At 41.1% G+C, this 24,732-nt stretch overlaps 1 protein-coding gene across 26 annotated transcripts in view; it reads left to right on the top strand.

The window, feature by feature from the left end:
• Nucleotides 1-24,732, top strand: part of DST (dystonin) — a 744,334-nt gene that overhangs the window by 693,660 nt on the left and 25,942 nt on the right. For all 26 annotated transcript variants that reach the window (XM_073675444.1, XM_073675441.1, XM_073675455.1 and 23 more), the window contains 18 exons: nucleotides 1,826-2,029; nucleotides 4,662-4,893; nucleotides 5,201-5,427; nucleotides 10,598-10,720; nucleotides 10,953-11,054; nucleotides 12,116-12,217; nucleotides 12,351-12,524; nucleotides 13,540-13,695; nucleotides 13,850-14,047; nucleotides 15,074-15,202; nucleotides 15,822-15,992; nucleotides 17,370-17,525; nucleotides 17,888-18,094; nucleotides 18,182-18,301; nucleotides 19,851-20,020; nucleotides 20,517-20,676; nucleotides 20,793-20,987; nucleotides 21,761-21,889. In XM_073675444.1, coding sequence (XP_073531545.1) covers nucleotides 1,826-2,029; nucleotides 4,662-4,893; nucleotides 5,201-5,427; nucleotides 10,598-10,720; nucleotides 10,953-11,054; nucleotides 12,116-12,217; nucleotides 12,351-12,524; nucleotides 13,540-13,695; nucleotides 13,850-14,047; nucleotides 15,074-15,202; nucleotides 15,822-15,992; nucleotides 17,370-17,525; nucleotides 17,888-18,094; nucleotides 18,182-18,301; nucleotides 19,851-20,020; nucleotides 20,517-20,676; nucleotides 20,793-20,987; nucleotides 21,761-21,889 — 2,955 coding nt within the window. The remainder of the gene's footprint in view (nucleotides 1-1,825; nucleotides 2,030-4,661; nucleotides 4,894-5,200; nucleotides 5,428-10,597; nucleotides 10,721-10,952; nucleotides 11,055-12,115; nucleotides 12,218-12,350; nucleotides 12,525-13,539; nucleotides 13,696-13,849; nucleotides 14,048-15,073; nucleotides 15,203-15,821; nucleotides 15,993-17,369; nucleotides 17,526-17,887; nucleotides 18,095-18,181; nucleotides 18,302-19,850; nucleotides 20,021-20,516; nucleotides 20,677-20,792; nucleotides 20,988-21,760; nucleotides 21,890-24,732) is intronic.

The following is a 24,732-nucleotide window of genomic DNA, read 5'->3' as shown; positions in this document are numbered from 1 at the left end:
TGGGCTGTAACATCCCCAGCTTGCCCAGATGATACTGCCCTCTTATAGTGCATGCACACTGTTTATTGTCAATCACTTACTAACCTGTTTACACAGGCAGACCGTGCTTCAGATCTGCTCTTAATAATATGTAACAGATCGGTCAGTGCACATAGGTAGCCATTGTTCTGAGTAGCCCAGGTCCCATTTACACAGAAAAATGTTTACACTACACGATTATCGTGAAACAAGCATTCCTAGGGACTATGGTTCACAATTATTGTGCAGAGAATGGACCTTCACTCCACCTTGTGTAAACTGTGTACACTGTTCTGGTAGAAGATACTCAGTTTTCCTATAGACAGATACTTTCTTTTTATCGGTCTGCAGTTAGATCGGTTTGCCCTGAGATTTAGCAATCCGGTTTTGCCGTTGTACCATAGTATAATAATTGTCACTGATCCTATTTTTTGTTAGATTAGTTTTAGCTGTTATCAGAGTCTACCAGTTGTAGTGACCTAGTGTTGCTCTGCAGGAAAACATAGTCAGTCCCCATGTGCTGAACAGTGAGTTGACGTTAGCGGTTTACGCAGGATCTAGACTCTATTGTTAGACCTAAATATTTCCGACAGCATTTTCCCTCTGTCGGACTTGGCAGGACAACATTAATGTAATTACAGATCTCCATTAGTAAAGTCTGTGTACCTGGTGCAAATCCATAATAATAACGTCCTCAATGAAAAGAGTAAGACACAACTATACTGTTGTGCGAATAAACTCTGGCATTGTCTGATCATTGCAGTATACCTTCATAATAAAGATTTCATGGCAGATTCTGGGCACTTGGCACGCCATCTGGCTGCTGTGAATTAGTAAAACATTGATCTATTCAAAATGCATTTAAAAAATGTTCCTTTCTAATCCTATTTTTATTTTGTTTCTATTTTATTAATATATTTGCCAGTTTATTTCTACACTGCATAGTTTACATTTTCATCATCTGTTGAGGAAAAGTGGGTATCATTGACAGCAATCAAACAATGAGTAGGAATTTATTAGAAAATTGTATATATTTTTTAAGAAAATGATTAAAAGGGTTGACCAATTTTTGAAAAAAAAGTAAAAGGACAAAAATAGCAAAAAATACCCATCTCCCCAAAAAACCTTCCAGCAAATGGTGTGCTCTGCAGTGCTCATGTGATGTACCGCTGGCATCACCCCTTGGCTTAACACCATAACGCCAGTATGGCATGGTGAGTATTAAAGAAGTTCTTCACTACTTGGACAACTCCTTCTCATCCCCTACTCTTGGCCCCGATAAATTAAAAATGCTTATACTGCCCTCCCATGCCAGCCCTGTTGCTGCGGTATCGGTACTCTCTCTCCCCGGGGCTGCCATTTTTATGATCCCAAATAGATCCAAAAACAGAAATGGCTACTGCACATGTGAACAGAACCAAAGAGTAATAGGAAACGCTACACCTCAGCCTTGCTGCCAGATAATAACTGCTGACAAATGGTAACCTGTGTATTTAGTAGACAATAATGATCTTTCTTTTCGTGAGACAGTACTGTTACATTATTATTTGACAAACCATTGGGTTTAGAGAGATTATGTATTCAGTTCTTAATTATGTAAACTTTGCTTTTCTCTGCCCACTCTGCTAAAACTCACATAATAAATGTAGTGATCTATACTTGTAGTGATCCTCCGCACCATTAGACATCTTCTCTGAGAGCTCTTGTTTAGATTTCTTTGCCAGCTGGATACATTACGAGTGCACAAACCAGACATGTTGGGAGTTTGGTTCTTAAACATTATTAACCAGTTTGTATTTTGTCTTAGCAACTGCGGGAACTTATTGCTGAACACAAGCCTCATATAGATAAGATGAACAAAACCGGACCCCAGCTGCTGGATCTCAGCCCTGAAGAAGGCTTCTTCATCCAGGAGAAATATGTAACGGCCGATACTCTATATAGCGACGTTAAGGAGGTTGTAAAGAAACGTGCAATCGCTTTGGAGGAAGCTATTTCCCAATCATCACAGGTACTAAATACAATTTAATTCCCACCTTTCAGCACAGAAAACAACAGCACAGAAAACAAGAGGACAAAAACAGCAAACAAAATGCATCATACGAGTGATTCAGTTAGCAATAATGTTTGAAAAGTCTTATCTATGAAGACATTGCACCATTTTACTGAGGGCTGGTACACCGCTCTTACTAAATCTTCCCCTTGTTGTACCATGTTGAACATGATAATCTTTTGGGACAGTTTCAGACATCCAATATTCATGTTCCGAGTACAGACCACGATGTCCTGATGGGCCATAGATCTCCTGACCCCGAACTCAATAACCTTTGCCTATGAGACTATTGAGTTCAACTCAAGAGACCTGCGACTGCTTCGGACTTCGTGGTCTGTACTGTGGATGTTGGACTGTGAATCCGGCATTGTGAGACTAATATCTGACAGACTGAGAAGCATTAGCTCATTATATTTAAAGCCATGAGCATACGTAGTGGTAAAGGGGTTTTCTGCTTTCAATAATCTTGATTAGTTAGAAGGATATCTTGATAATAAGCTGATCCCAATGTGTCCCACCGCTTGATCCCCCGCCGTGATCAGTCATAAGCTGAGTGAGAGCCTGGACATAAGTGTTTAATTTCCCTGCAACGTAAGAAGAGAAACTAGTGATTACACAGTTCTCCTTCAAAACAATGAGTTATCCATGTGTGGCGCCCCTGCGGGTTCATTCGCCACAGAGGTACTGCATCTCACCCAGAGGTGTGGTATCTCAGTCTCAGGTAAGGATGGAGTACTGCCCGGGACCCACACACTTGCATCCATTACACTCCACTTCAGAGGGAAAGGCGAGATTGCTCCTAAGGGAGAGCACAGTCCCTGGTCCCTTGCTGGAGGGTGGAACCATGTAGTGGGTGTGGGTGGAGGAAGTAGTTTAGGGGAGCACTTCAGTAGGTGTATAAAAAGAGGAGCCATCTTGGGAGTGGTCAGAACAGTCTGAGGAGAAGGAGTGGGAGTAGGAGCTCTGTAGGAGCTCTGCTCAGGAGGAGTGGGCCTGAGTTGAGAGGCCCAGGAGGAAAGGCTGGAAGAGGAAGAAGCAGGGAAGGCTCCAGGAGGAACAGAAGGGATCCTAGGGGCACGGGAAGTGCGAATGCCAACCGTGCGCCCAAATCTGCAGGAACGTAGAGGGATCAGGCCACAGAGGGGATCGACCCCTAAACTAGTGGAGAACTACAAGGCTCAGCTAGAAACCGGAGGCTGCTGTACTTGCAAGGTGCAGCTGCCAACCACAACAATTACATCGCCGAAAAGGTGGCCACAGAGGGTCCAGGGGACTGCAGGTCGCCCGACAAGACCCGAGGCTACCAGCTTGGGACACTGATTGTGAGGCGCAGGGCAGGAGGGTGAAGGCCAGTGCAGGAAGACGACCGAGGAAGGCAAATAGAACGGGGTCCCGTTTAAGTACTCCTGAGTTACTTGAGAGATTGCTGAACGCCTTCCTTGGTGAACGCAGGACGACGTGGGAGGTTACCCTGGTCCTGGTAACCTGGAGTTCAACAACAGTGAGTAAACTTGAAGACTGCACCCCACTGTGTCCTAGAATTATTATCTGCCCCATCCCCTGCACTACACTGCACAGCAACATCTACCTCATTAATCATCACTGCACCGCCCTGGCGCTTAGCTCTATCTGTGGAGAGCTGAACCAACTCTGCTGCGTCACCATCAGCTCCAGAAGATCTGCACCGCACCGGCGGCTCCATATAGCCGCATACCACAGCTGGCGTCACGAACATTAAATTATAAAAACTATAATCCCCTTTTATTGACCGCCCTGGGTCACGGACCGGGTCACCGCCACTGTGACATCCCCCAGCACCGACCGGCCCGGCACCAAGTACCCCATGGCCCAGGGGGCGCGTCACATGTTATAGAAGACACGAGCGGTCCTCCAGAGCAGGAGATGCAACATGTAATCATTCCATGCTTTGGGCTTTGAGATATGGGACCTGAACAGAGAACTCTCTCTAGTAACTTGAAATTTCCTTATAGAATATATAACAAATATAAATTTTCTAAATTAGGCAACCCCTTTTAAGGAGACAACGGGATAAACTGAAAATAGAATTAATGAAATATTGTATTCTGTGACTGATAGTTAAACATTTGAGATGCTTGTCACAGTATTTGACTCAAAACAGCTGTAAAACGGAGTTTCAAAACTTACAATAAAGTGCACCTATACACAACTTTATTACGTACTTTTTGTAGTATTGTTCGTTGGCCTTCTAGTGATTTACTGGTGTAGATAATTGGATTGCTATCAGTCAGCAGTCCTGTAATATCTTCATTATGATATTACTTTTATACCTTTTCATTATGATTCCCCGGCTAATATTACTCTACCAATAGAAATTCCTCATGTATTTGAAGAGTGACATGAGTTTTCTCAGTCTGTGGTTGGAATGAGATCTCGTGTCTCACAATTAATATGTACAGTTTCTGTGACTGATAACTTACCTATCACCACATGACGACCGCTGTAGATGAAAAAAGATGTAAAGTATAATTGTAGGAGAAATATAAAGAATTAATGAGGATTAATATTGGACCTGCCATGCATTTGCATGGCCTTGCTATTTGTTTCCTAGTTCCATGACAAGATTGAGCCAACCCTTGAAAGCCTACAACGAATAGCCGAGCGCCTGAGGCAGCCGCCTTCCATCTCCGCTGAGTGTGAGAAGATCAGAGAACAGATAAGCGAAAATAAAAACGTTTCTGTCGAGCTTGAAAAGCTTCAGCCTGTCTATGAAACACTCAAGATGCGGGGAGAGGAAATGATTGCTCGCTCAGAAGGTGCTGATAAGGACATCTCGGCCAAAGGTAATCCATTGTAGAAGACAGGAACCATTCTTATCACTCCACGAATGGGAAACAGGACAGTCTTCTGCATTCTTATCATGAAAAAAGTTATATTTCATGACTCTCTTTGAAATATCTTTATGAAATATTATTTGGCAAGATAGAGCTGGTGCTGTAATTTTGGTTGTTAGAATTTATGAGTCATTAAGGCCTAATTGCAATTTTATTTTCATCCACAGTAATATATAAACTATGAACAAGTCTGATTTAATTGAATATGAATCTGATCGTAGACAAAGCCAGTTATAAATTGTGTTTTCTTCTCCAGCTGTTCAAGATAAGCTTGACCAAATGGTCTTCATCTGGGAGGACATCCAGGCCTTGACAGAGGAAAGGGAGGCTCAGTTGTTGGATGTGATGGACCTGGCAGAGAAATTTTGGTGTGATCACATTGCATTATTAGCCACAATAAAAGACACCCAAGAATTTATCCGTGAACTTGATGAACCTGGAGTTGATCCCTCTGTTGTGAAGCAACAGCAGGAGGCAGTAGAGGTGAGGAGACTGAGAAGACCTTATAAACGAATGGTGGTACAGAGTCACAATAAGAGGAGCGCAGGTGTAATTCATAGCAGTGAGGTGACTGAGAAAAGCTTAAAAACTAATAGTTACACACAGTCACAATCAGAGGAGTGCAGTGGTAAGTCATAGATGTGAGAAGACTAAGAAAACCTTATAAACGAATGGCTAGACACTGACTTAGGAGTGCTGTCATAATTCTTAGTCATATGGAGTTTGAGAAAATATCAGAGAGGAACTGTGATATGTAGTCACAATAAGAGGAGTGCAGTCATAAGTCACAGGAGGCGAGGAAACTGAGAAAATCTCATAAACAAATGGCTATATACAGTCACAATAAAAAAAGTGCAGTTGTAATTCTTAGAAGGTGAGTTGACTGAGAAGGCCTCAGAGAAGAATGGTGATATACAGTCACAATAAAAAGAGAGTAGTTGTAATTCTTAGCATTGAGGTGACTGAGAAAACCTTAGAAAAGAATGGCGATACAATAACAAAAAAAAAGAGTGTAGTCGTAACTCTTGGAGGTGAGGATACTAAAGACCTTATAAACTAATGGCTATACACACAGTCAAAGTAGTGTGGTCGTAAGTCATGGAGGGTAATGAGAAAACCTCAGAGAAGATCTGTGATACACTGCCACCATAAGAGGAGTGCAGTCATATTTCATAAAGGTGAGGAGACTGAGAAAACCTTATAAACGAATGGTTGTTCACAGGCTTAGGAGGAGTGTGGTAGTAGTAAGGTGTCTGAGAAGACCTGATAGAAGAACTGTGGTGCAAAGTCACAATAAGAGGAGTCCAGGCGAATTCATAGAGGGGAGGTGGCTGAAAAAACTAAGAGAACTGTGATACACAGTCACAATAGAAGGAGTTCATTCATAATTCATAGTGGTAAGGTGTTGGAGTAAACCTATGAAAAGAAAGTCAATACAGTCAGAATAAAAGGAGTGCAGTTGTAATTCATAGAATTAAAATGATCGAGGAAACCTTAGAGAAGCATGACTATACACGGTCACAATAAGAGGAGGTGATGTGACTGAGAAAACCTCAGAAAAGAGCGGTGATACAGTCACAATAAGAGGAGTGCAGTCATAATTCATAGCGGTAAGGTGACTGAGAAAACTTCAGAAAAAAGCGGTGATACAGTCACAATAAGAGGAGTGCAGTCATAATTCATAGCGGTAAGGTGACTGAGAAAACCTCAGAAAAGTGCGGTGATATAGTCACAATAAGAGGAGTGCAGTCCTAATTCATAGCGGCAAGGTGACTGAGAAAACCTCAGAAAAGAGCGGTGATACAGTCACAATAAGAGGAGTGCAGTCATAATTCATAGCGGTAAGGTAACTGAGAAAATCTCAGAAAAGAGCAGTGATACAGTCACAATAAGAGGAGTGCAGTCCTAATTCATAGCGGAAAGGTGACTGAGAAAACCTCAGAAAAGAGCGGTGATACAGTCACAATAAGAGGAGCGCAGTCATAATTCATAGCGGAAAGGTGACTGAGAAAACCTCAGAAAAGAGCGGTGATACAGTCACAATAAGAGGAGTGCAGTCATAATTCATAGCGGTAAGGTAACTGAGAAAATCTCAGAAAAGAGCAGTGATACAGTCACAATAAGAGGAGTGCAGTCCTAATTCATAGCGGAAAGGTGACTGAGAAAACCTCAGAAAAGAGCGGTGATACAGTCACAATAAGAGGAGTGCAGTCATAATTCATAGTGGTAAGGTGACTGAGAAAACCAGAGAAAAGAGCGGCAATACAGTCACAATAAGAGTGCAGTCATAATTCATAGCGGTAAGGTGACTGAGAAAACCTCAGAAAAAGGGCGGTGATACAGTCACAATAAGAGTGCAGTCATAATTCATAGCAGTAAGGTGACTGAGAAAACCTCAGAAAAAGAGCGGTGATACAGTCACAATAAGAGGAGTGCAGTCCTAATTCATAGCGGAAAGGTGACTGAGAAAACCTCAGAAAAGAGCGGTGATACAGTCACAATAAGAGGAGTGCAGTCATAATTCATAGCGGTAAGGTAACTGAGAAAATCTCAGAAAAGAGCAGTGATACAGTCACAATAAGAGGAGTGCAGTCCTAATTCATAGCGGAAAGGTGACTGAGAAAACCTCAGAAAAGAGCGGTGATACAGTCACAATAAGAGGAGTGCAGTCATAATTCATAGTGGTAAGGTGACTGAGAAAACCAGAGAAAAGAGCGGCAATACAGTCACAATAAGAGTGCAGTCATAATTCATAGCGGTAAGGTGACTGAGAAAACCTCAGAAAAAGGGCGGTGATACAGTCACAATAAGAGTGCAGTCATAATTCATAGCAGTAAGGTGACTGAGAAAACCTCAGAAAAAGAGCGGTGATACAGTCACAATAAGAGGAGTGCAGTCATAATTCATAGCAGTAAGGTGACTGAGAAAACCTCAGAAAAAGGGCGGTGATACAGTCACAATAAGAGGAGTGCAGTCATAATTCATAGCGGTAAGGTGACTGAGAAAACCTCAGAAAAAAGCAGTGATACAGTCACAATAAGAGGAGTGCAGTCCTAATTCATAGCGGCAAGTTGACTGAGAAAACCTCAGAAAAGATCGGTGATACAGTCACAATAAGAGGAGTGCAGTCATAATTCATAGCGGTAAGGTAACTGAGAAAATCTCAGAAAAGAGCAGTGATACAGTCACAATAAGAGGAGTGCAGTCCTAATTCATAGCGGTAAGGTGACTGAGAAAACCTCAGAAAAGAGCAGTGATACAGTCACAATAAGAGGAGTGCAGTCATAATTCATAGTGGTAAGGTGACTGAGAAAACCACAGAAAAGAGCGGCAATACAGTCACAATAAGAGTGCAGTCATAATTCATAGCGGTAAGGTGACTGAGAAAACCTCAGAAAAAGGGCGGTGATACAGTCACAATAAGAGTGCAGTCATAATTCATAGCAGTAAGGTGACTGAGAAAACCTCAGAAAAGAGCGGTGATACAGTCACAATAAGAGGAGTGCAGTCATAATTCATAGTGGTAAGGTGACTGAGAAAACCACAGAAAAGAGTGGCAATACAGTCACAATAAGAGTGCAGTCATAATTCATAGCGGTAAGGTGACTGAGAAAACCTCAGAAAAGAGCGGTGATACAGTCACAATAAGAGGAGTGCAGTCATAATTCATAGCGGTAAGGTAACTGAGAAAATCTCAGAAAAGAGCAGTGATACAGTCACAATAAGAGGAGTGCAGTCCTAATTCATAGCGGAAAGGTGACTGAGAAAACCTCAGAAAAGAGCGGTGATACAGTCACAATAAGAGGAGCGCAGTCATAATTCATAGCGGAAAGGTGACTGAGAAAACCTCAGAAAAGAGCGGTGATACAGTCACAATAAGAGGAGTGCAGTCATAATTCATAGCGGTAAGGTAACTGAGAAAATCTCAGAAAAGAGCAGTGATACAGTCACAATAAGAGGAGTGCAGTCCTAATTCATAGCGGAAAGGTGACTGAGAAAACCTCAGAAAAGAGCGGTGATACAGTCACAATAAGAGGAGTGCAGTCATAATTCATAGTGGTAAGGTGACTGAGAAAACCAGAGAAAAGAGCGGCAATACAGTCACAATAAGAGTGCAGTCATAATTCATAGCGGTAAGGTGACTGAGAAAACCTCAGAAAAAGGGCGGTGATACAGTCACAATAAGAGTGCAGTCATAATTCATAGCAGTAAGGTGACTGAGAAAACCTCAGAAAAAGAGCGGTGATACAGTCACAATAAGAGGAGTGCAGTCCTAATTCATAGCGGAAAGGTGACTGAGAAAACCTCAGAAAAGAGCGGTGATACAGTCACAATAAGAGGAGTGCAGTCATAATTCATAGCGGTAAGGTAACTGAGAAAATCTCAGAAAAGAGCAGTGATACAGTCACAATAAGAGGAGTGCAGTCCTAATTCATAGCGGAAAGGTGACTGAGAAAACCTCAGAAAAGAGCGGTGATACAGTCACAATAAGAGGAGTGCAGTCATAATTCATAGTGGTAAGGTGACTGAGAAAACCAGAGAAAAGAGCGGCAATACAGTCACAATAAGAGTGCAGTCATAATTCATAGCGGTAAGGTGACTGAGAAAACCTCAGAAAAAGGGCGGTGATACAGTCACAATAAGAGTGCAGTCATAATTCATAGCAGTAAGGTGACTGAGAAAACCTCAGAAAAAGAGCGGTGATACAGTCACAATAAGAGGAGTGCAGTCATAATTCATAGCAGTAAGGTGACTGAGAAAACCTCAGAAAAAGGGCGGTGATACAGTCACAATAAGAGGAGTGCAGTCATAATTCATAGCGGTAAGGTGACTGAGAAAACCTCAGAAAAAAGCAGTGATACAGTCACAATAAGAGGAGTGCAGTCCTAATTCATAGCGGCAAGTTGACTGAGAAAACCTCAGAAAAGATCGGTGATACAGTCACAATAAGAGGAGTGCAGTCATAATTCATAGCGGTAAGGTAACTGAGAAAATCTCAGAAAAGAGCAGTGATACAGTCACAATAAGAGGAGTGCAGTCCTAATTCATAGCGGTAAGGTGACTGAGAAAACCTCAGAAAAGAGCAGTGATACAGTCACAATAAGAGGAGTGCAGTCATAATTCATAGTGGTAAGGTGACTGAGAAAACCACAGAAAAGAGCGGCAATACAGTCACAATAAGAGTGCAGTCATAATTCATAGCGGTAAGGTGACTGAGAAAACCTCAGAAAAAGGGCGGTGATACAGTCACAATAAGAGTGCAGTCATAATTCATAGCAGTAAGGTGACTGAGAAAACCTCAGAAAAGAGCGGTGATACAGTCACAATAAGAGGAGTGCAGTCATAATTCATAGTGGTAAGGTGACTGAGAAAACCACAGAAAAGAGTGGCAATACAGTCACAATAAGAGTGCAGTCATAATTCATAGCGGTAAGGTGACTGAGAAAACCTCAGAAAAAGGGCGGTGATACAGTCACAATAAGAGGAGCGCAGTCGTAATTCATATTAATCTATTGAAACTATGTGAACCCTCAGCCGAACCCAGTGCTCATGTATATTGCCAGCTTTAGGGTGAGAGAGACGATTTTTCACATGTGAAGGTATGATTGCATCTTTTTATATGCTATTATGACATTCGTTATTTATCTTTTAGGCAATTAAAGAAGAGATTGATGGGCTGCAAGAAGAGCTGGATGTGGTCACAGCCCTAGGGTCAGATCTGATAACTGCCTGCGGTGAACCCGATAAACCTGTTGTGAATAAAAATATAGATGAAGTAAGCACTTGATTCATATTTGGAGAATGATTGATACAGATCATATGGATTGATAAGGGTATACTGTAGCCTGCCCTGCAGGGAAAAAGGTTCATGTAGCAACAGGTTGTGTCCCCAGCAACATGTCTATGGGGTTCGTATGCCACAGTAACATGTCTGCTTGTAGTGTAAGTATAGTAAATACATTACATATATGTTTATATATATTCTGCTATATTGTATTTATTTACAGCTAAACTCTGCTTGGGAAATGTTGAATAAAACTTGGAAAGATCGAGTGGACAAACTGGATGACGCTATGCTGGCGGCTGTACAATATCAGGATGGACTGCAGGTGCTGTATAGTACATACATTTTAGAATGTAGAGCATGCACAGTATCTATTATTATTATTTCCTTTACAATTAAGATGATATTTTAGGATTTTGTAGAAAGGGAAGGAAGAACGCTACATGATGAAGCGAATACACTCCAGTTTAAAAAGTATTAATATTAGTTCTGAATTATGTATTGCTCAAGTGTTTCATCAAAATCTTGCGAAATGGGAACAGAAAATAAAAGTTCCATAAAACGTTGAATAATATCTGAAATATCTTGCTATTGATTAGCCTTGATTTATTGCCTGGTTAAACCAAAATATGTAGGTAAATTGTTACTGGCAGCTTCTGGGAAGTTAGCAGACACATCTCTTGGGCCACCTATACACCTTAGATGGCTGTCAGCCGAACAATGGTTTGACCGATCATGCGGCCAGTAGCTATCTCAGCAGTCTCTCTCATACACAGGAACGCTTGCTCTTCCGAGTCAAACACTTGTGTTCTTCATGAGAATTGCTGCAAGACATCTACGGTGGTTTTTCTCAGGGAGAACATAAGGATCGGCAGTCCAAAATCAGACATGCTGGATCCTTAACTTTCCTGACATTGAATTGCCAAGGGCTCCCATACATATTAGACTACCAAACCCTTCGTTATCGGCAGGTTTGACCGATGTTGGTCTAATGTGTATGGGGGGCTTTACAGTTGACATGAGTGCTGTATGTTGTATATTCTGTCAGAATACTGTACAATTCCTTGTGTGGTTTCTCAGGATTTAAATTGGAGAGCCGAGAAAGTTCTTTTTAGACTCTGAACAAGCAGGGGAGGCAGTGAGTGATGATTTGTAAGTCAGAATCAGATCTAGAGTAATGTATTTGTGAATAGAGCCATAACCGTGTACATGTATGTTGTTGAAACTAGTGAAACGACATTTTAAGAACAAGGACCTGGTCTGTTCTCTGGTGTAATTACTGTTAACAGACATAAAAGGTTAACGTGAAGTAGTCACCTGGACAGTCATATATGTATATTATAAATGTATATCATGAAGTTCTGAATTTTCCTTCATGTTTCTTAGGCACTCTTTGACTGGGTTGATATTGCCATGGGAAGAATCGAAACAATGCCACCTATAGGAACGGATCTAGAAACTGTAAAGCAACAGATAGCTGAGCTGAAGGTACTAAAAAACTTGTGTCTTGTGATGACCCCATCAGTATTTTGGTCATGATGGGTTCTTTCTAGAGATGTCAGTGATTTGTATGCCTTTATCCCTGCATCTCATCTTATGAGCCACATTTTTGTTGCTGCAGCATTTCAAGACTGAGGCATATCAGCAGCAGATAGAGCTGGAAAGACTGAATCACCAGAAAGAGTTGTTGGAGAAGAAGGCCACAGATGAGAATGATAAGCTAGCTGTGGAGGACTCCTTCAAAGAACTCAAATATTTATGGCAATCTCTAGAGGATAAGATTATCAACAGACAGGTAACATAGAATTGGTGTTTGCTGAGTGATTGAGACAAGAATTCTGCATGGTGCAATAAGTGATATGTATGTTGGCTTAGCCTATTGGGCTTTTAGGAAGGTAGCATGAGGTTTAGTGTGATATGGATATATACCTGCTTGTTTAAAATCCGGTGTATGGGTTTATTCCAGACAAGATAGGAATGAAGCGTGCAGGTCACTCGTGAAACCTTCATCAATGCTTTAGAAGCACTGATAAAGAACATAGGAATCTTGTAATAATACCCTTTCTGGATCAGACCAATGGCGCACCACACATCAGTGCAATAAATACTAATGCTACTTCTCCACAGATGAAACAGAAATAATCCTCCTTTTATCAGTTCAATAGACATTGCTATCTCTTTGTCCTAAAAGTGTTAAAGAGTAGCGCAGGTACTTTATGAATCTTTGACACAAAATTAAAGCGGAGCTCCCAGCATCAAACCTTATTACCATCCACAGGATAGATGATAAATATATGATTGCTGGACTTTTCATCACTGTGACCTCTACTGATGACGAGAATAAGGGTCCTAGGTCACTATTTGAATTGAGCTTTAGACAAACTTGCCGATTGCTGCTCCAATCGAAGCCTATGGGGCGGAGGAAGGTAGCCGAGCAATGTACTTGCCTGTCTTCCGTCAGACCCATAATCTTTGAGTAGAGAGACAGCATGCATGCCCCATCAAAATTAGTGGTATAGGAACTTTGTTTTAATGATTCAAGGGAGTCCCAGCAGTGGGACCACTAGTGATCAGATAACAGGTGACTGCTTTCTGTATAATAGTTATAGTTTCTGCTTTAGTTGTTAAGGTTGAGAAAAGACACAAGTCCATTGTGTTCAACCTATAGTTCTAATTTGTTGATTCAGAGGATGTCAAAATCCTGTGAGGCAGGTGTTAATGGGCTCATATCAGGGAACATCTCCAGATGTCCTCTGGCACATCCTTTCTTGTTGGTGTGAGTATAAATATATTTTGCTTTATTTTTACAGCATAAACTGGAAGGTGCCCTGTTAGCTTTAGGACCATTCCAAAATGCCTTGGATGAGCTGCTGACATGGATGACTCATACAGAGGGATTGCTAAATGACCAGAAAGCCATTGGTGGAGACCCAAAGACCATTGAGATTGAACTTGCCAAGCACCATGTGAGTAGAACTATACCATATGACGTTTGGTGTGATCTCATATCGATGTGTATGATGACATCACTGTCACTTTATATAGATTTGATCCCATGTTCTGTGGGCTGATATCTACAGTATAAAAACATTAAAAAAAAGTCATTTTGAATTCATAAAGGTGCTCCAAAATGATGTATTGGCTCACAAGTCCAGTGTAGAAACAGTACAGAAGGCCGGGAATGACCTGGTAGCATCCAGTGCTGGAGAGGAAGCCAGCAGTCTACAAAGCAGGTTAGAAGCTCTGGGCCAACGCTGGCAAAATGTCCTGGATAAAACCGAACAGAGGAGGAAACTGCTGGACAGCGCATTATTCCAGGTGAGTGAAGTTTTCTTCTCCATTCCTGTAGAAAACAGTCTTCAGATATTCAATAGTTTTCTTTGTATATATGTGCTATGACCTTCATATCATCATACCACACTATATTTTGGCCAAACATTACAAATCCTGTTTATTGAAGACTGGTTGTATGTTCAACATTACGTTAATATTCTGGTCCATTGGTCTTTCTCTATTTCTTAATGAATTTATGACTATGTGTCAGTGTTTTCTGTGTACCCGTTAAACATAAGTGACATTATTAGAGGGAATTAGCTCATGGGATCGCCGTCTCCTTGGCTAGATGGATGCTACAGCCATTCTCAGGCACAGTTCACACGAGGCAGGTTTGGTACAACTGGCCACAACCAGTTTTATTGGGTCCATACAGCAATAAAATGCAAATCCTAGGCCGACTGGCCGCTAACTAAATTATCAAAATCCAGACTCACCATGGCTGGGCCAAGTGCACAGCTCCTAACCAAACAATTGCTTTACCTCCAGCAGCTTTCCCAGGAGCAGAGAGAAAGCTTGTGGGGAATATCCTCCCTTTTATACCATAGCTGAGCATTGCAGGAGATTAGCCAGGGTCACATCGCCTGGAGTGGCTCAATGGTGCAGGGAAATACACAGTCCTCTGCTACCAAACTGCCCGACTGCTTTATTTACGCTGTATAAGACTTAGGAACCTAGGGGAAATGTGCTCTCCATCACACTGTTCCCCTGGTCCTGCTACTCATGATAGATTGTTCCCCTATTATGTCCTTATAAAGAAATAAAAAAACTTGTATATTATAATGAATAGCCTCATCTTAAATTCTCAACTCTGGATGACTATTTTCTGGAGTATGTTATATTTATAGATCAGTGGATGTCTCTTTGGTTGTGTTTGCCAAACAGTGTCCCCAAACACAAAAAGAGCCATATATTATAGTATTGCGGAAATCCACGTCAGGGAACAGTTGAGTAAGCACAGCATTATACTGCTGACATTTGTTTAACACTGATCTGTGCTGCGAAATTTAGGCTCAAGGTTTCCACAATGAAATTGAAGAGATGCATCAATGGCTGTCAGACACTGAACGTCACTTGTTGGCTTCCAAGCCTGTCGGAGGATTACCAGAGACAGCGAAAGAGCAGCTTGAAACTCATGTGGTAAGAATCTGCGATCTACCAAAGCTTCCTAACGTGCCCCTGATATGTTTATACATCTCTGCTATTTAAATACAGTCGTGTATAAACCTGACACAATGATACATCGAGAGAAATGGGCTATAATCGATGCTATATGGTGTCAAGCGATGATTTATTTTGTTTAGCTCATGAATTACAGTAAAGCACTCGCCAAAATGAGCCATTATGCTGCGAAAGAGAACGGAGAGTTGTAAGGGTGCTTATATGTTACTTGTGTAATTAACCCTTTGTTTCTAAAGTATTGAAAGGTAATTAAAGAGACAATTTATATTTAGACAGCCTCTAGTCATAGTTTTTTTCAGGCACGTGTAGCTAATTTAGCAGGGTCTTATCTGCCAGATATGGGAATTGCGCGTAGTTAAGTTCTCCAAACCGGAGGACTGTCAGTACACGATGGATGGGGTGGATGTTTATTTATTTTAGGGGGCCCCCATTTCATGCTTTGTTCTACCCACTCCTAACATATTGAAACATTGTATATAGTCATATACAAAGGCTTGTCCAAATCAGACATTTTTAAACTTTGGCTGTACCTTTTTCTGTTATATGGATTCTGATGGGTGTTATGTGTTTCTTTTAGGAACTGTGCGCTGCCTTTGAAGACAAAGAACATGTTTATAACAGTATAATGCATAAGAGCCAGCAAATGATGCAAAGATGCCTTGATGAACCTGAGGCAAATATGGGTCAAGATATTAATAATTTAAAGGAGAAATGGGAGTCGGTTGAGACAAAGCTCAGTGAGAGGAAAGTAAGTGTTGATGTGGGGTCAGATTGTTACTGTAGATGTTGCACACAGTTGATTTTAACCTTAAGCAATGCTGAGCATTGGTGTAAATGGTTCCTGATGCATTAACTTGCCCTGATGTTAAAGGGGTTGTCCTGTCAAAATCTGCAGTCACTGGGTGTGAGTGCAGACTTCTGAATCCTAGAAGTGTGCACACTCCACGCTGTAAGGATTCTCCGAAGTCACTGCCAAAACTAGGTAGTCACGTGACTGCAAGTATGCAGTTTTCAAACTTACGGCCACATTTCAACAAGACATGTGTGGCCTCACTCAATTTGTATTGAGCAAGGCCGAGCATGTCTAGTCAGCACTTGCCTGCATGTTTGCAAATCGCAGATCTCGGCAGCAACATTGGAGAATCCTAACAGTGTGCAATGAGCGCGCAGCATGGATTCAGAAGTCTGCTGTAACATAGAGTGGCTGTAGACTTTCACCAAAAGGCTGGACAAGCCCTTTTAAGCCCCAGTGCCACTTTAGAAGCATCCGTAATAATAAATGGAACAGAGAGAGATAGCTTATTGTGAATTAGTGCTCACTGGGTACATGTATATCCTCCGCACTGAAGTGTCAGAGCAACTCCTAAAGTAATCTTCAAAAAGGAAGGAAGAAATCCTGAATCCAGCTGCGTAGCTCGAAGGGTAAAACTTTTATTTTATGAATTAAAATCCGTTGTAGTTACACTTACTGAAAAAACATAGCAGACCCACGCGTTTTGGTAATATACCTTAATCATGGTCGCACCAGGACTTCCTTATATAATGGAGTACTGCATCACATGGCAAAATATGGCCAATAGTATATATCTATCAAAAAATGTAAAACTGTTACAAATAAAAACAATATGAACAACCATTTAAGTTAGCTTAATCAGAAAAGACTCTGTTTGCATGATGGATAATATAGTATTAATAATAATAGTCGAGATCGTGTTTCACATATAACTGTAGGTACTCGTGTTTCCAATAGGAAAATCCATTTGTTTTCGTGAATGAGTAGCAGCCAATTAATGGTCTATGCATTTGTCTTCTTGACTTGAAAATTATGTGTTACCTTGTCTAAAAATACACAGTGAGACACAGCTAACAGAGAGACGGTTACGCCTTCATTTCTGCATTTCACTAGGAATATGGATATAACATTTTCTTGCTAAGATATTTCCAAATCTAAAATGATTTTATTTTAATTCAGAAAGTGTTAGAGTAATGGACAGAATGGCTTCCAGTCTTTGGTATGACTTACCATTAAATACTGAGGGAATGATAGCAGTGCATCCTTTTTACTAAAAAGACTTTTAATGGGAATAGAGCTATAGTTGCTTCTCATTGTGTGTTTTATCTTTAGGTAAAATTAGAAGAAGCGCTCAGTTTGGCCACAGGTTTTCACAATTCTCTCCAAGACTTCATAAACTGGTTAACTCAGGCTGAACAGACCCTCATGATGGCTTCCCCACCAAGTCTTATTTTGGACACAGTATTATTTCAAATTGATGAACATAAGGTATGTAGACAATTATTTTATTATTTAGTTTTCGTTGAGAATCGTTGAGTAAATATTCCGATTATTGTCTCATGGTACATCTTATAACTTTGCATTAAAGTGTCACTACAACTTTATCAAAAGTATCTGAATTCTAGGGCTGACCAATTCCCAGAATTCTGGAAGACAAAGAGTTCAGTATTCATGTAAAAATGACCAAAGATTTTCTATATTTTCTCTTTCTGACTACTAAAATAATCAATTTGACTTGAAGAGGAGGCTCAAGTGTAATTTGCCCCAAACACAAAAGTGTACCAAAATATATATGTAATATATTTAGTAGAATGTATTAAAGAAAAATGTCTCTATGTGTTTTATTATAGGTGTTTGTTACTGAAGTAAACTCACATCGAGATCAGATCATGGAGCTGGATAAAACAGGCACCCATATCAAATATTTCAGCCAAAAACAAGATGTGGTATTAATTAAGAATTTACTGATCAGTGTACAAAATCGGTGGGAAAGTGTGGTACAACGTTCACTGGAAAGAGGCCGGGCTTTAGATGATGCCCGCAAACGGTCAAAACAGGTACATAGCTTAGATATACTAGTGAATATGTATCATATCTTTGGTATTTTATAAGGCTTTTATTGGGTAACATCTTCATATTCTCAGTTCCATGAAGCTTTTACTAAACTTATGGAGTGGCTTGAAGAATCTGAAACATCTTTAGATTCAGAACTTGAGATTGCAAATGATCCAGACAAGCTTAAGACACAGCTGACACAGCATAAGGTCAGTGATTTCTTACAAAAATTTCAATTGTGTTGAGCATGTTGTATATTTGAAAAGGTTGAAAATAACATCAGGTCCAGCGCGTAGTCCTATGGTGTATATCAAAAGGAATGACGTTAAAGCAAGCTGTCCATTATTTGCTGGCTTCATCTTCAGAGGGTAGGGATAAATTAAAGGGCTGGCGGACAGCAAAAGAGGGCAAGCAGCCGATGCACTGTGGTCCCCGGGAATCTGCTTGGGGGCCGGAGAAAATGACATAGGGGAGCGGAGGTTCCCCATCCCTACTGTATAGTATGGGTTCTAACTGATAAAACATCACATACCATAAATCATTATGTGGTGTCTTGGTTACATATAGGTTAAAGGGAATTAAATATACTGTATCAAACTTTATAAAGACTATTAAATGATTACAGTTCAGTAGTAAACTGTTTCAAGACAAAACAATATCCAATGTATGCTTAAAGAGGTTGTCCACGTCTCGGACAACTCCTTCTTAATCCTTATGTTTCCCCCCCAGTAAAATAATAGCACCAATACTCACCTCCAGTGCCGGCTCCATTCCAGCTGTGTCAGCACTGTCTCCCGGGGCTCTTTTGACACTGTTATGTCATGCAATCCCTGCGGCCAATCAGATCTGGCATCACCCTCCTCTCCTATGGACGTAATTGACATCTGGAGAAAATGAGAGGACAGCCACAGCTGTGACTCCCTCTGATTTGTCCAAAGAAGAGTGAAGCCAGCGCCAGTTAGCTGCAGGGATCGCGTGACATTGTTAGGCCCTGGAACAGCGCTGGCATCGGAGGTGAGTATAAGTTTATTATTTTTCTAGGTAGAAAGCATTGGGGTTGAGAAGGCGTTGTCTGAGTAGTGGACAACCCCTTTAATGGGAATCTGTCAGGATGATGATTTTCTTATTCAAACTTTATCCAAAAGTAAGCCTAATCAAATGCTCCATTTACAATTATTACTAAAAGCGGCAGTTCAGACAACATGGGAAAATTTGTTAGAATCACTAAACCATGAGTACTAGATTATAAATTGCAGATCCAATTTTTTTCTTCAAAGCCTGCGGCCACAATGTTGGCTGATGGATGATTCTAGAAAGTGCAGATTTGTTTTGGCTTTATGGAAGAAATAGCATTTTCCATTTTGACAAGACTGTGCTACCTCTGATGACCAGCCAATGCATTAAGTAATATGTATATTATATCACACCACTAGAAGAAGTATAAGATTTCTCTGGCACTGCAGAAAGCAAGCTAATAATGTAATCTGTGCTACATCTCTATAAAAGACTAGCACATTTGTTTGGAAGGTAGACCTTATGAGCAATAGTTTCCATCGGAACATTGTTAAGATGATGTATTGCAGTTTTGTACTGTATTCTCCATTTTGATTTACATTTTTATTGTTCCAGTCCTTTTGCTGCCAGAAGGATCTATCTCACATTTGCTGCCACAAAGCCATTGTCAAATATCTTGTGTTGTTCTTCTGTCTCCTGTACCGTTATGGAATTGTGGGAATAGCTGTTTATTGCAATTCACAGGAATTCCAGAAAACCCTGGGTGCCAAGCACTCAGTCTATGATACCACCACAAGAAGTGGACGCTCGCTGAAGGAAAAAGCTACGCTGAGTGATGATATCCAAAAACTTGATGACATGCTCAGTGAGATAAGAGACAAATGGGATACAGTTTGTGGAAAATCAGTGGAAAGGTACGTGCCGGAGATTTCATATTACAGTCACCTCCTAAAAATGATGAAGCACGCTGCGGTAAAGAAGAATTGTTCCTGTTCCAACATCTGTAGAAGTATCTCAGGTTGATCGAAATTGACATCACATGAGGTGCAGCGGAGGTGGATCTTGGGCTACGTTCACTTCTGTGTTCATACTCCATTTTTCTGTTCTGGATAATAATGACCGCACCTGATCTGACCCATGATGGAAACAATTAGTACTTGGCGGACTGTAATGCCTATAATGGGGTCAATTTGGTTTCTCCCATGGTGTCTGATATTTTACTGTCACAAGTCCTTTCCCTCATAGGAAATTACTTAGATGTTCTATGATAAGTGTAACTTGTCTAAGGATAACTTTCCATGTCATGGGCAATAATAGTAAATGCAGAACTAATTGCTTTACCCCTAATATTTTGTTCTTCAGTATAGTGGTGGACTTTTTGTTCACATTTTCATATTTTTTTCTGGGCAGGCAAAACAAGCTAGAAGAGGCACTACTGTTCTCTGGTAGGTTTACGGATGCTTTGCAGGCCCTTATTGACTGGCTATACAGAGTGGAGCCACAGCTGGCTGAAGACCAACCTGTGCACGGGGACATTGACATTGTGATGAACCTCATTGACAACCACAAAGTAATACTGAATTTACTTTTCCTTTATTTTCTAGATAATAGAAATTCAGTGTTTGGCATGTTGTCTGGGGCACTTGTCTGTTAATAAAGTAGTTACGACTGTACTTTTCTCTCTAGGTTTTTCAGAAAGAGTTGGGCAAGCGAAGTAGCAGTATCCAGGCACTGAGACGTTCGGCTAGAGAGTTAGTGGAAGGAAGTCGTGATGATTCTTCTTGGGTGAAGGCCCAGATGCAGGAATTAGGCACCCGCTGGGAAACTGTGTGCACTTTATCTGTGTCCAAACAGACCCGACTAGAAGATGCATTGCGCCAGGTGGGTTTTAAGAGGAATTAGGCATTAGTCATACAACATTCTTTTACTGCACTACATTTATGAGGTCATTTCTGAGTAGGAGTAGAGGTGATACCAGTAAGTCTTGGCTGTACTGCCTAGTGACTTGTTATATTAGTGCAAACTGTAGCGTGGCTACACCTGGCATATTTACTAGGTGGCTTATGCAATTAAAATAAAATATGTGATCTGTCTATTAATGCTGTAGTTTGGGAAGAAGTTAGGCCTGATACAGACGGTGAGGGATTGCTTATTAGGGCTCACTCACACAAGCGTATACATCAGACGAGAGTTATCCAATGTTTTATCGGATAGCACTCGGACAATATTATTGAATGGGGCAGTGCTGATATGCGTTTTTTTTCTCATCCCAAATCAGCATGAGAAAAAAAATCACAGCATGTTTCAATTTGCAGCTCAAATGAGATTTCACATGCCTATTCAAGTCTATGGGTGTGTGGAAAACATCCGACTGCACTCAGATGACATCCCAGTTCAGTTTGATTTCTGAGAACTCAAACAATGGAGAAGATGGAGAAATCTTGTTCTCCATCTTCTCATCTGTGCTGTGGTTCTCTCATCCGAGAAAATCGGATCACAATAAGCTGACACTCTGATCAAACTCGGATCAGAGTTTGATTGGAGTGTCATTAACATGAGAAAATCTACGCTCGTGTGACCGTGGCCTGAGTACCCATTTAGTTTGATCAACAATGACCTGTATTAAGATATTATCAAATGACGTCTTATTGCAGGCAGAGGAGTTTCATGCGGCAGTACATACCCTGCTGGAATGGCTGGCAGAAGCAGAGCAAGCGTTGAGATTTCATGGTCTTCTCCCTGATGATGAAGAGTCTCTGAAGACCCTAATAGACCAGCACAAGGTGAGAAGAAAGCAGCCGTTGAGCTCAGTCAGTGTAAAGCTTACTTGCAGGAAAGGTTACTGTCTCACTATGGTTCTGTGTATGAGAACATAAACACGTGAGCAATGAAACGATCCCAACCTTCCAGGACGTCTTTATTAGGGAAAGGCATGTAAAATGACAACATGCATGCTATTTATTTTGGAACAGCAGTAGAGGGTGGAAGGAAAATAGACGTGTTACTCCAATATTTTTTAGGCTCCATCTCCTCATTACCCGATAAAGTTTCCTCACTGCTGTTCTTCTCTGCGGAGTGCTAACATTTTTTGGACAGGTTGGCACAGTTCCCTGCTGGAATTTTTGTTTGTTCCATTTCCACGTGATTTGTAGTATTTATGTGGTTGTCATGGAGAGTATTTTGTCATTGATAAGATAATCTGCATTGTTCAGTCTGTGCTAAGATTAATTTCCTGTGGAAAAACGAGTGTAGACAGGTCTTTATTTTCTCACAAAACCCCAAGCCATCATATGATGATATTAATACACTCAGGGCTGGCCTCAGGGATGCCCAACCTGCGCAACTGCACATGGAGTATCACCTGTCCGAACTGAAGGAGGCGCTACTGGTACTGATGCCCTGGGCACCCGGAGCTTTCAGCGCTGATCAATGCACAATTCTATGGAAAGGCAGCAGGATACAGCTATACTACTTAATGGTTCAGTAGCTGTACTCAGCTGATTGACAGTGTTCTTTCGACACCCACAACAATGGTATCTTTTATTATCTGGGCATTATGTAGTACACCATATGGATGGCATCGGTTATTGCACGATGCGCCTTGAAAGAAGATTAGGACCAGTTTACAACTGAGCAATAATCTTGATCTGATCCTAAACATGAGCTGTTTTACATGCCTCACTCAAAATCTATTTTTTATGGGGTTAAAGGCCTATTGCCATCAAACAAGCAATATTTTAATTTACAGGTAATTCAAATTCCTCCCTTTGCTCAAGAATGGAGTCATTTTTTTTGGTTTTATTTTATTGATTGTTGCTCTTTGCCAAGGGCACCAGCCATCTCTGCAGTCTAGCAGCGGTGGCCGAACCTGCGCAATATATACAAGCTCTGTCCAATAGGTCAGTGGTCACCAGCCATCAGGCCAGTTACTCAGAAATGGGGTCATTCAAAATGTTATATAACATCATTTCTAGAAAGGTCTCCTCATCCCACCAGCTTCAGTGCAAGTGTGCTTCTCCGTTGCTGCCGAAGAAAAGATGCCCCATGTAGCAGCTTCGGAGAGCGGACAGTTGAGGCCAGCAGTGCAATAATGCCATTGGTCCAAACTGTCCATCAAGTATAAGCACCGACCTTTTCCCAGGAAGCTGGGGGGCGGTGCGTTCCTGAAAAGACATGGTGGAACAAACCCTTTATATACATATACACAGTGTGCAGAATTATTAGACAAGTTGTATTTTAGAAGATTATTTTTATTATTGATCAACAACTATGTTCTCAATGAACCCAAAAGACTCATAAATATCCAAGCTTAATATTTTTGGAAGTTGGAGTGGTTTTTTTTTAGATTTGGCTATTTTAGGAGGATACCTGTTTGTGCAGGTAACTATTACTGTGCAGAATTATTAGGCAACTTAATAAAAACCAAATATAATCCCATCTCACTTGTTTATTTTCACCAGGTAAACCAATATCAGTGCACAAAATTTAGAAATAAACATTTCTGACATGCAAAAACAAAATCCAAAAAAATTAGTGATCAATATAGCCACCTTTCTTTATGATGACACTCAACAGCCTTCCATCCATAGATTCTGTCAGTTGCTTGATCTATTTTCGATCAACATTGCGTGCAGCAGCCACCACAGCCTCCCAGACACTGTTCCGAGAGGTGTACTGTTTTCCCTACCTGTAGATCTCACATTTTATGATGGACCACAGGTTCTCTATGGGGTTCAGATCAGGTGAACAAGGCGGCCATGTCATTATTTTTTCTTCTTTTAGACCTTTACTGGCCAGCCATGCTGTGGAGTAGTTGGATGCATGTGATGGAGCATTGTCCTGCATGAAAATCATGTTTTTCTTGAATGATACCGACTTCTTCCTGTACCACTGCTTGAAGAAGTTGTCTTCCAGAAACTGGCAGTAGGTCTGGGAGTTGAGCTTCTCTCCATCCTTAACACGAAAAGGTCCCACAAGTTCATCTTTGATGATACCAGCCCATACCAGTACCCCACCTCCACCTTGCTGGCGTCTGAGTCGGAGTGGAGCTCTCTGCCCTTTATTGATCCAGCCTCTGGCCCATCCATCTGGCCCATCAAGAATCACTCTCATTTCATCAGTCCATAAAACCTTTGAAAAATCAGTCTTAAGATATTTCTTGGCCCATTCTTGATGTTTTATCTTATGTTTCTTATTCAAAGGTGGTCGTTTTTCAGCCTTCCTTACCTTGGCCATGTCCCTGAGTATCGCACATCTTGTGCTTTTTGATACTCCAGTAACGTTGCAGCTCTGAAATATGGCAAAACTGGTGGCGAATGGCATCTTGGCAGCTTCACGCTTGATTTTCCTCAATTCATGGGCAGTTATTTTGCGCCTTTTTTGGCCAACTCGCTTCTTGCGACCCTGTTGGCTATTTGCCATGAAACGCTTGATTGTTCGGTGATCACGCTTCAAAAGTTTGGAAATTTCAAGACTGCTGCATCCCTCTGCAAGACATCTCACAATTTTGGACTTTTCAGAGCCCGTCAAATCTCTCTTCTGACCCATTTTGCCAAAGGAAAGGAAGTTGCCTAATAATTAAGCACACCTTATATAGGGTGTTAATGTCATTAGTCAACACCTCTCC

Source organism: Phyllobates terribilis, unplaced genomic scaffold (genome assembly GCF_046119375.1).
Source record: "Phyllobates terribilis strain yellow unplaced genomic scaffold, ASM4611937v1 Scaffold_3__8_contigs__length_932513732, whole genome shotgun sequence".
Taxonomy (NCBI): domain Eukaryota; kingdom Metazoa; phylum Chordata; class Amphibia; order Anura; family Dendrobatidae; genus Phyllobates; species Phyllobates terribilis.
The sequence above is the reverse complement of the archived record's forward strand: the minus strand, read 5'-3'. Positions and strand labels throughout refer to the sequence as shown.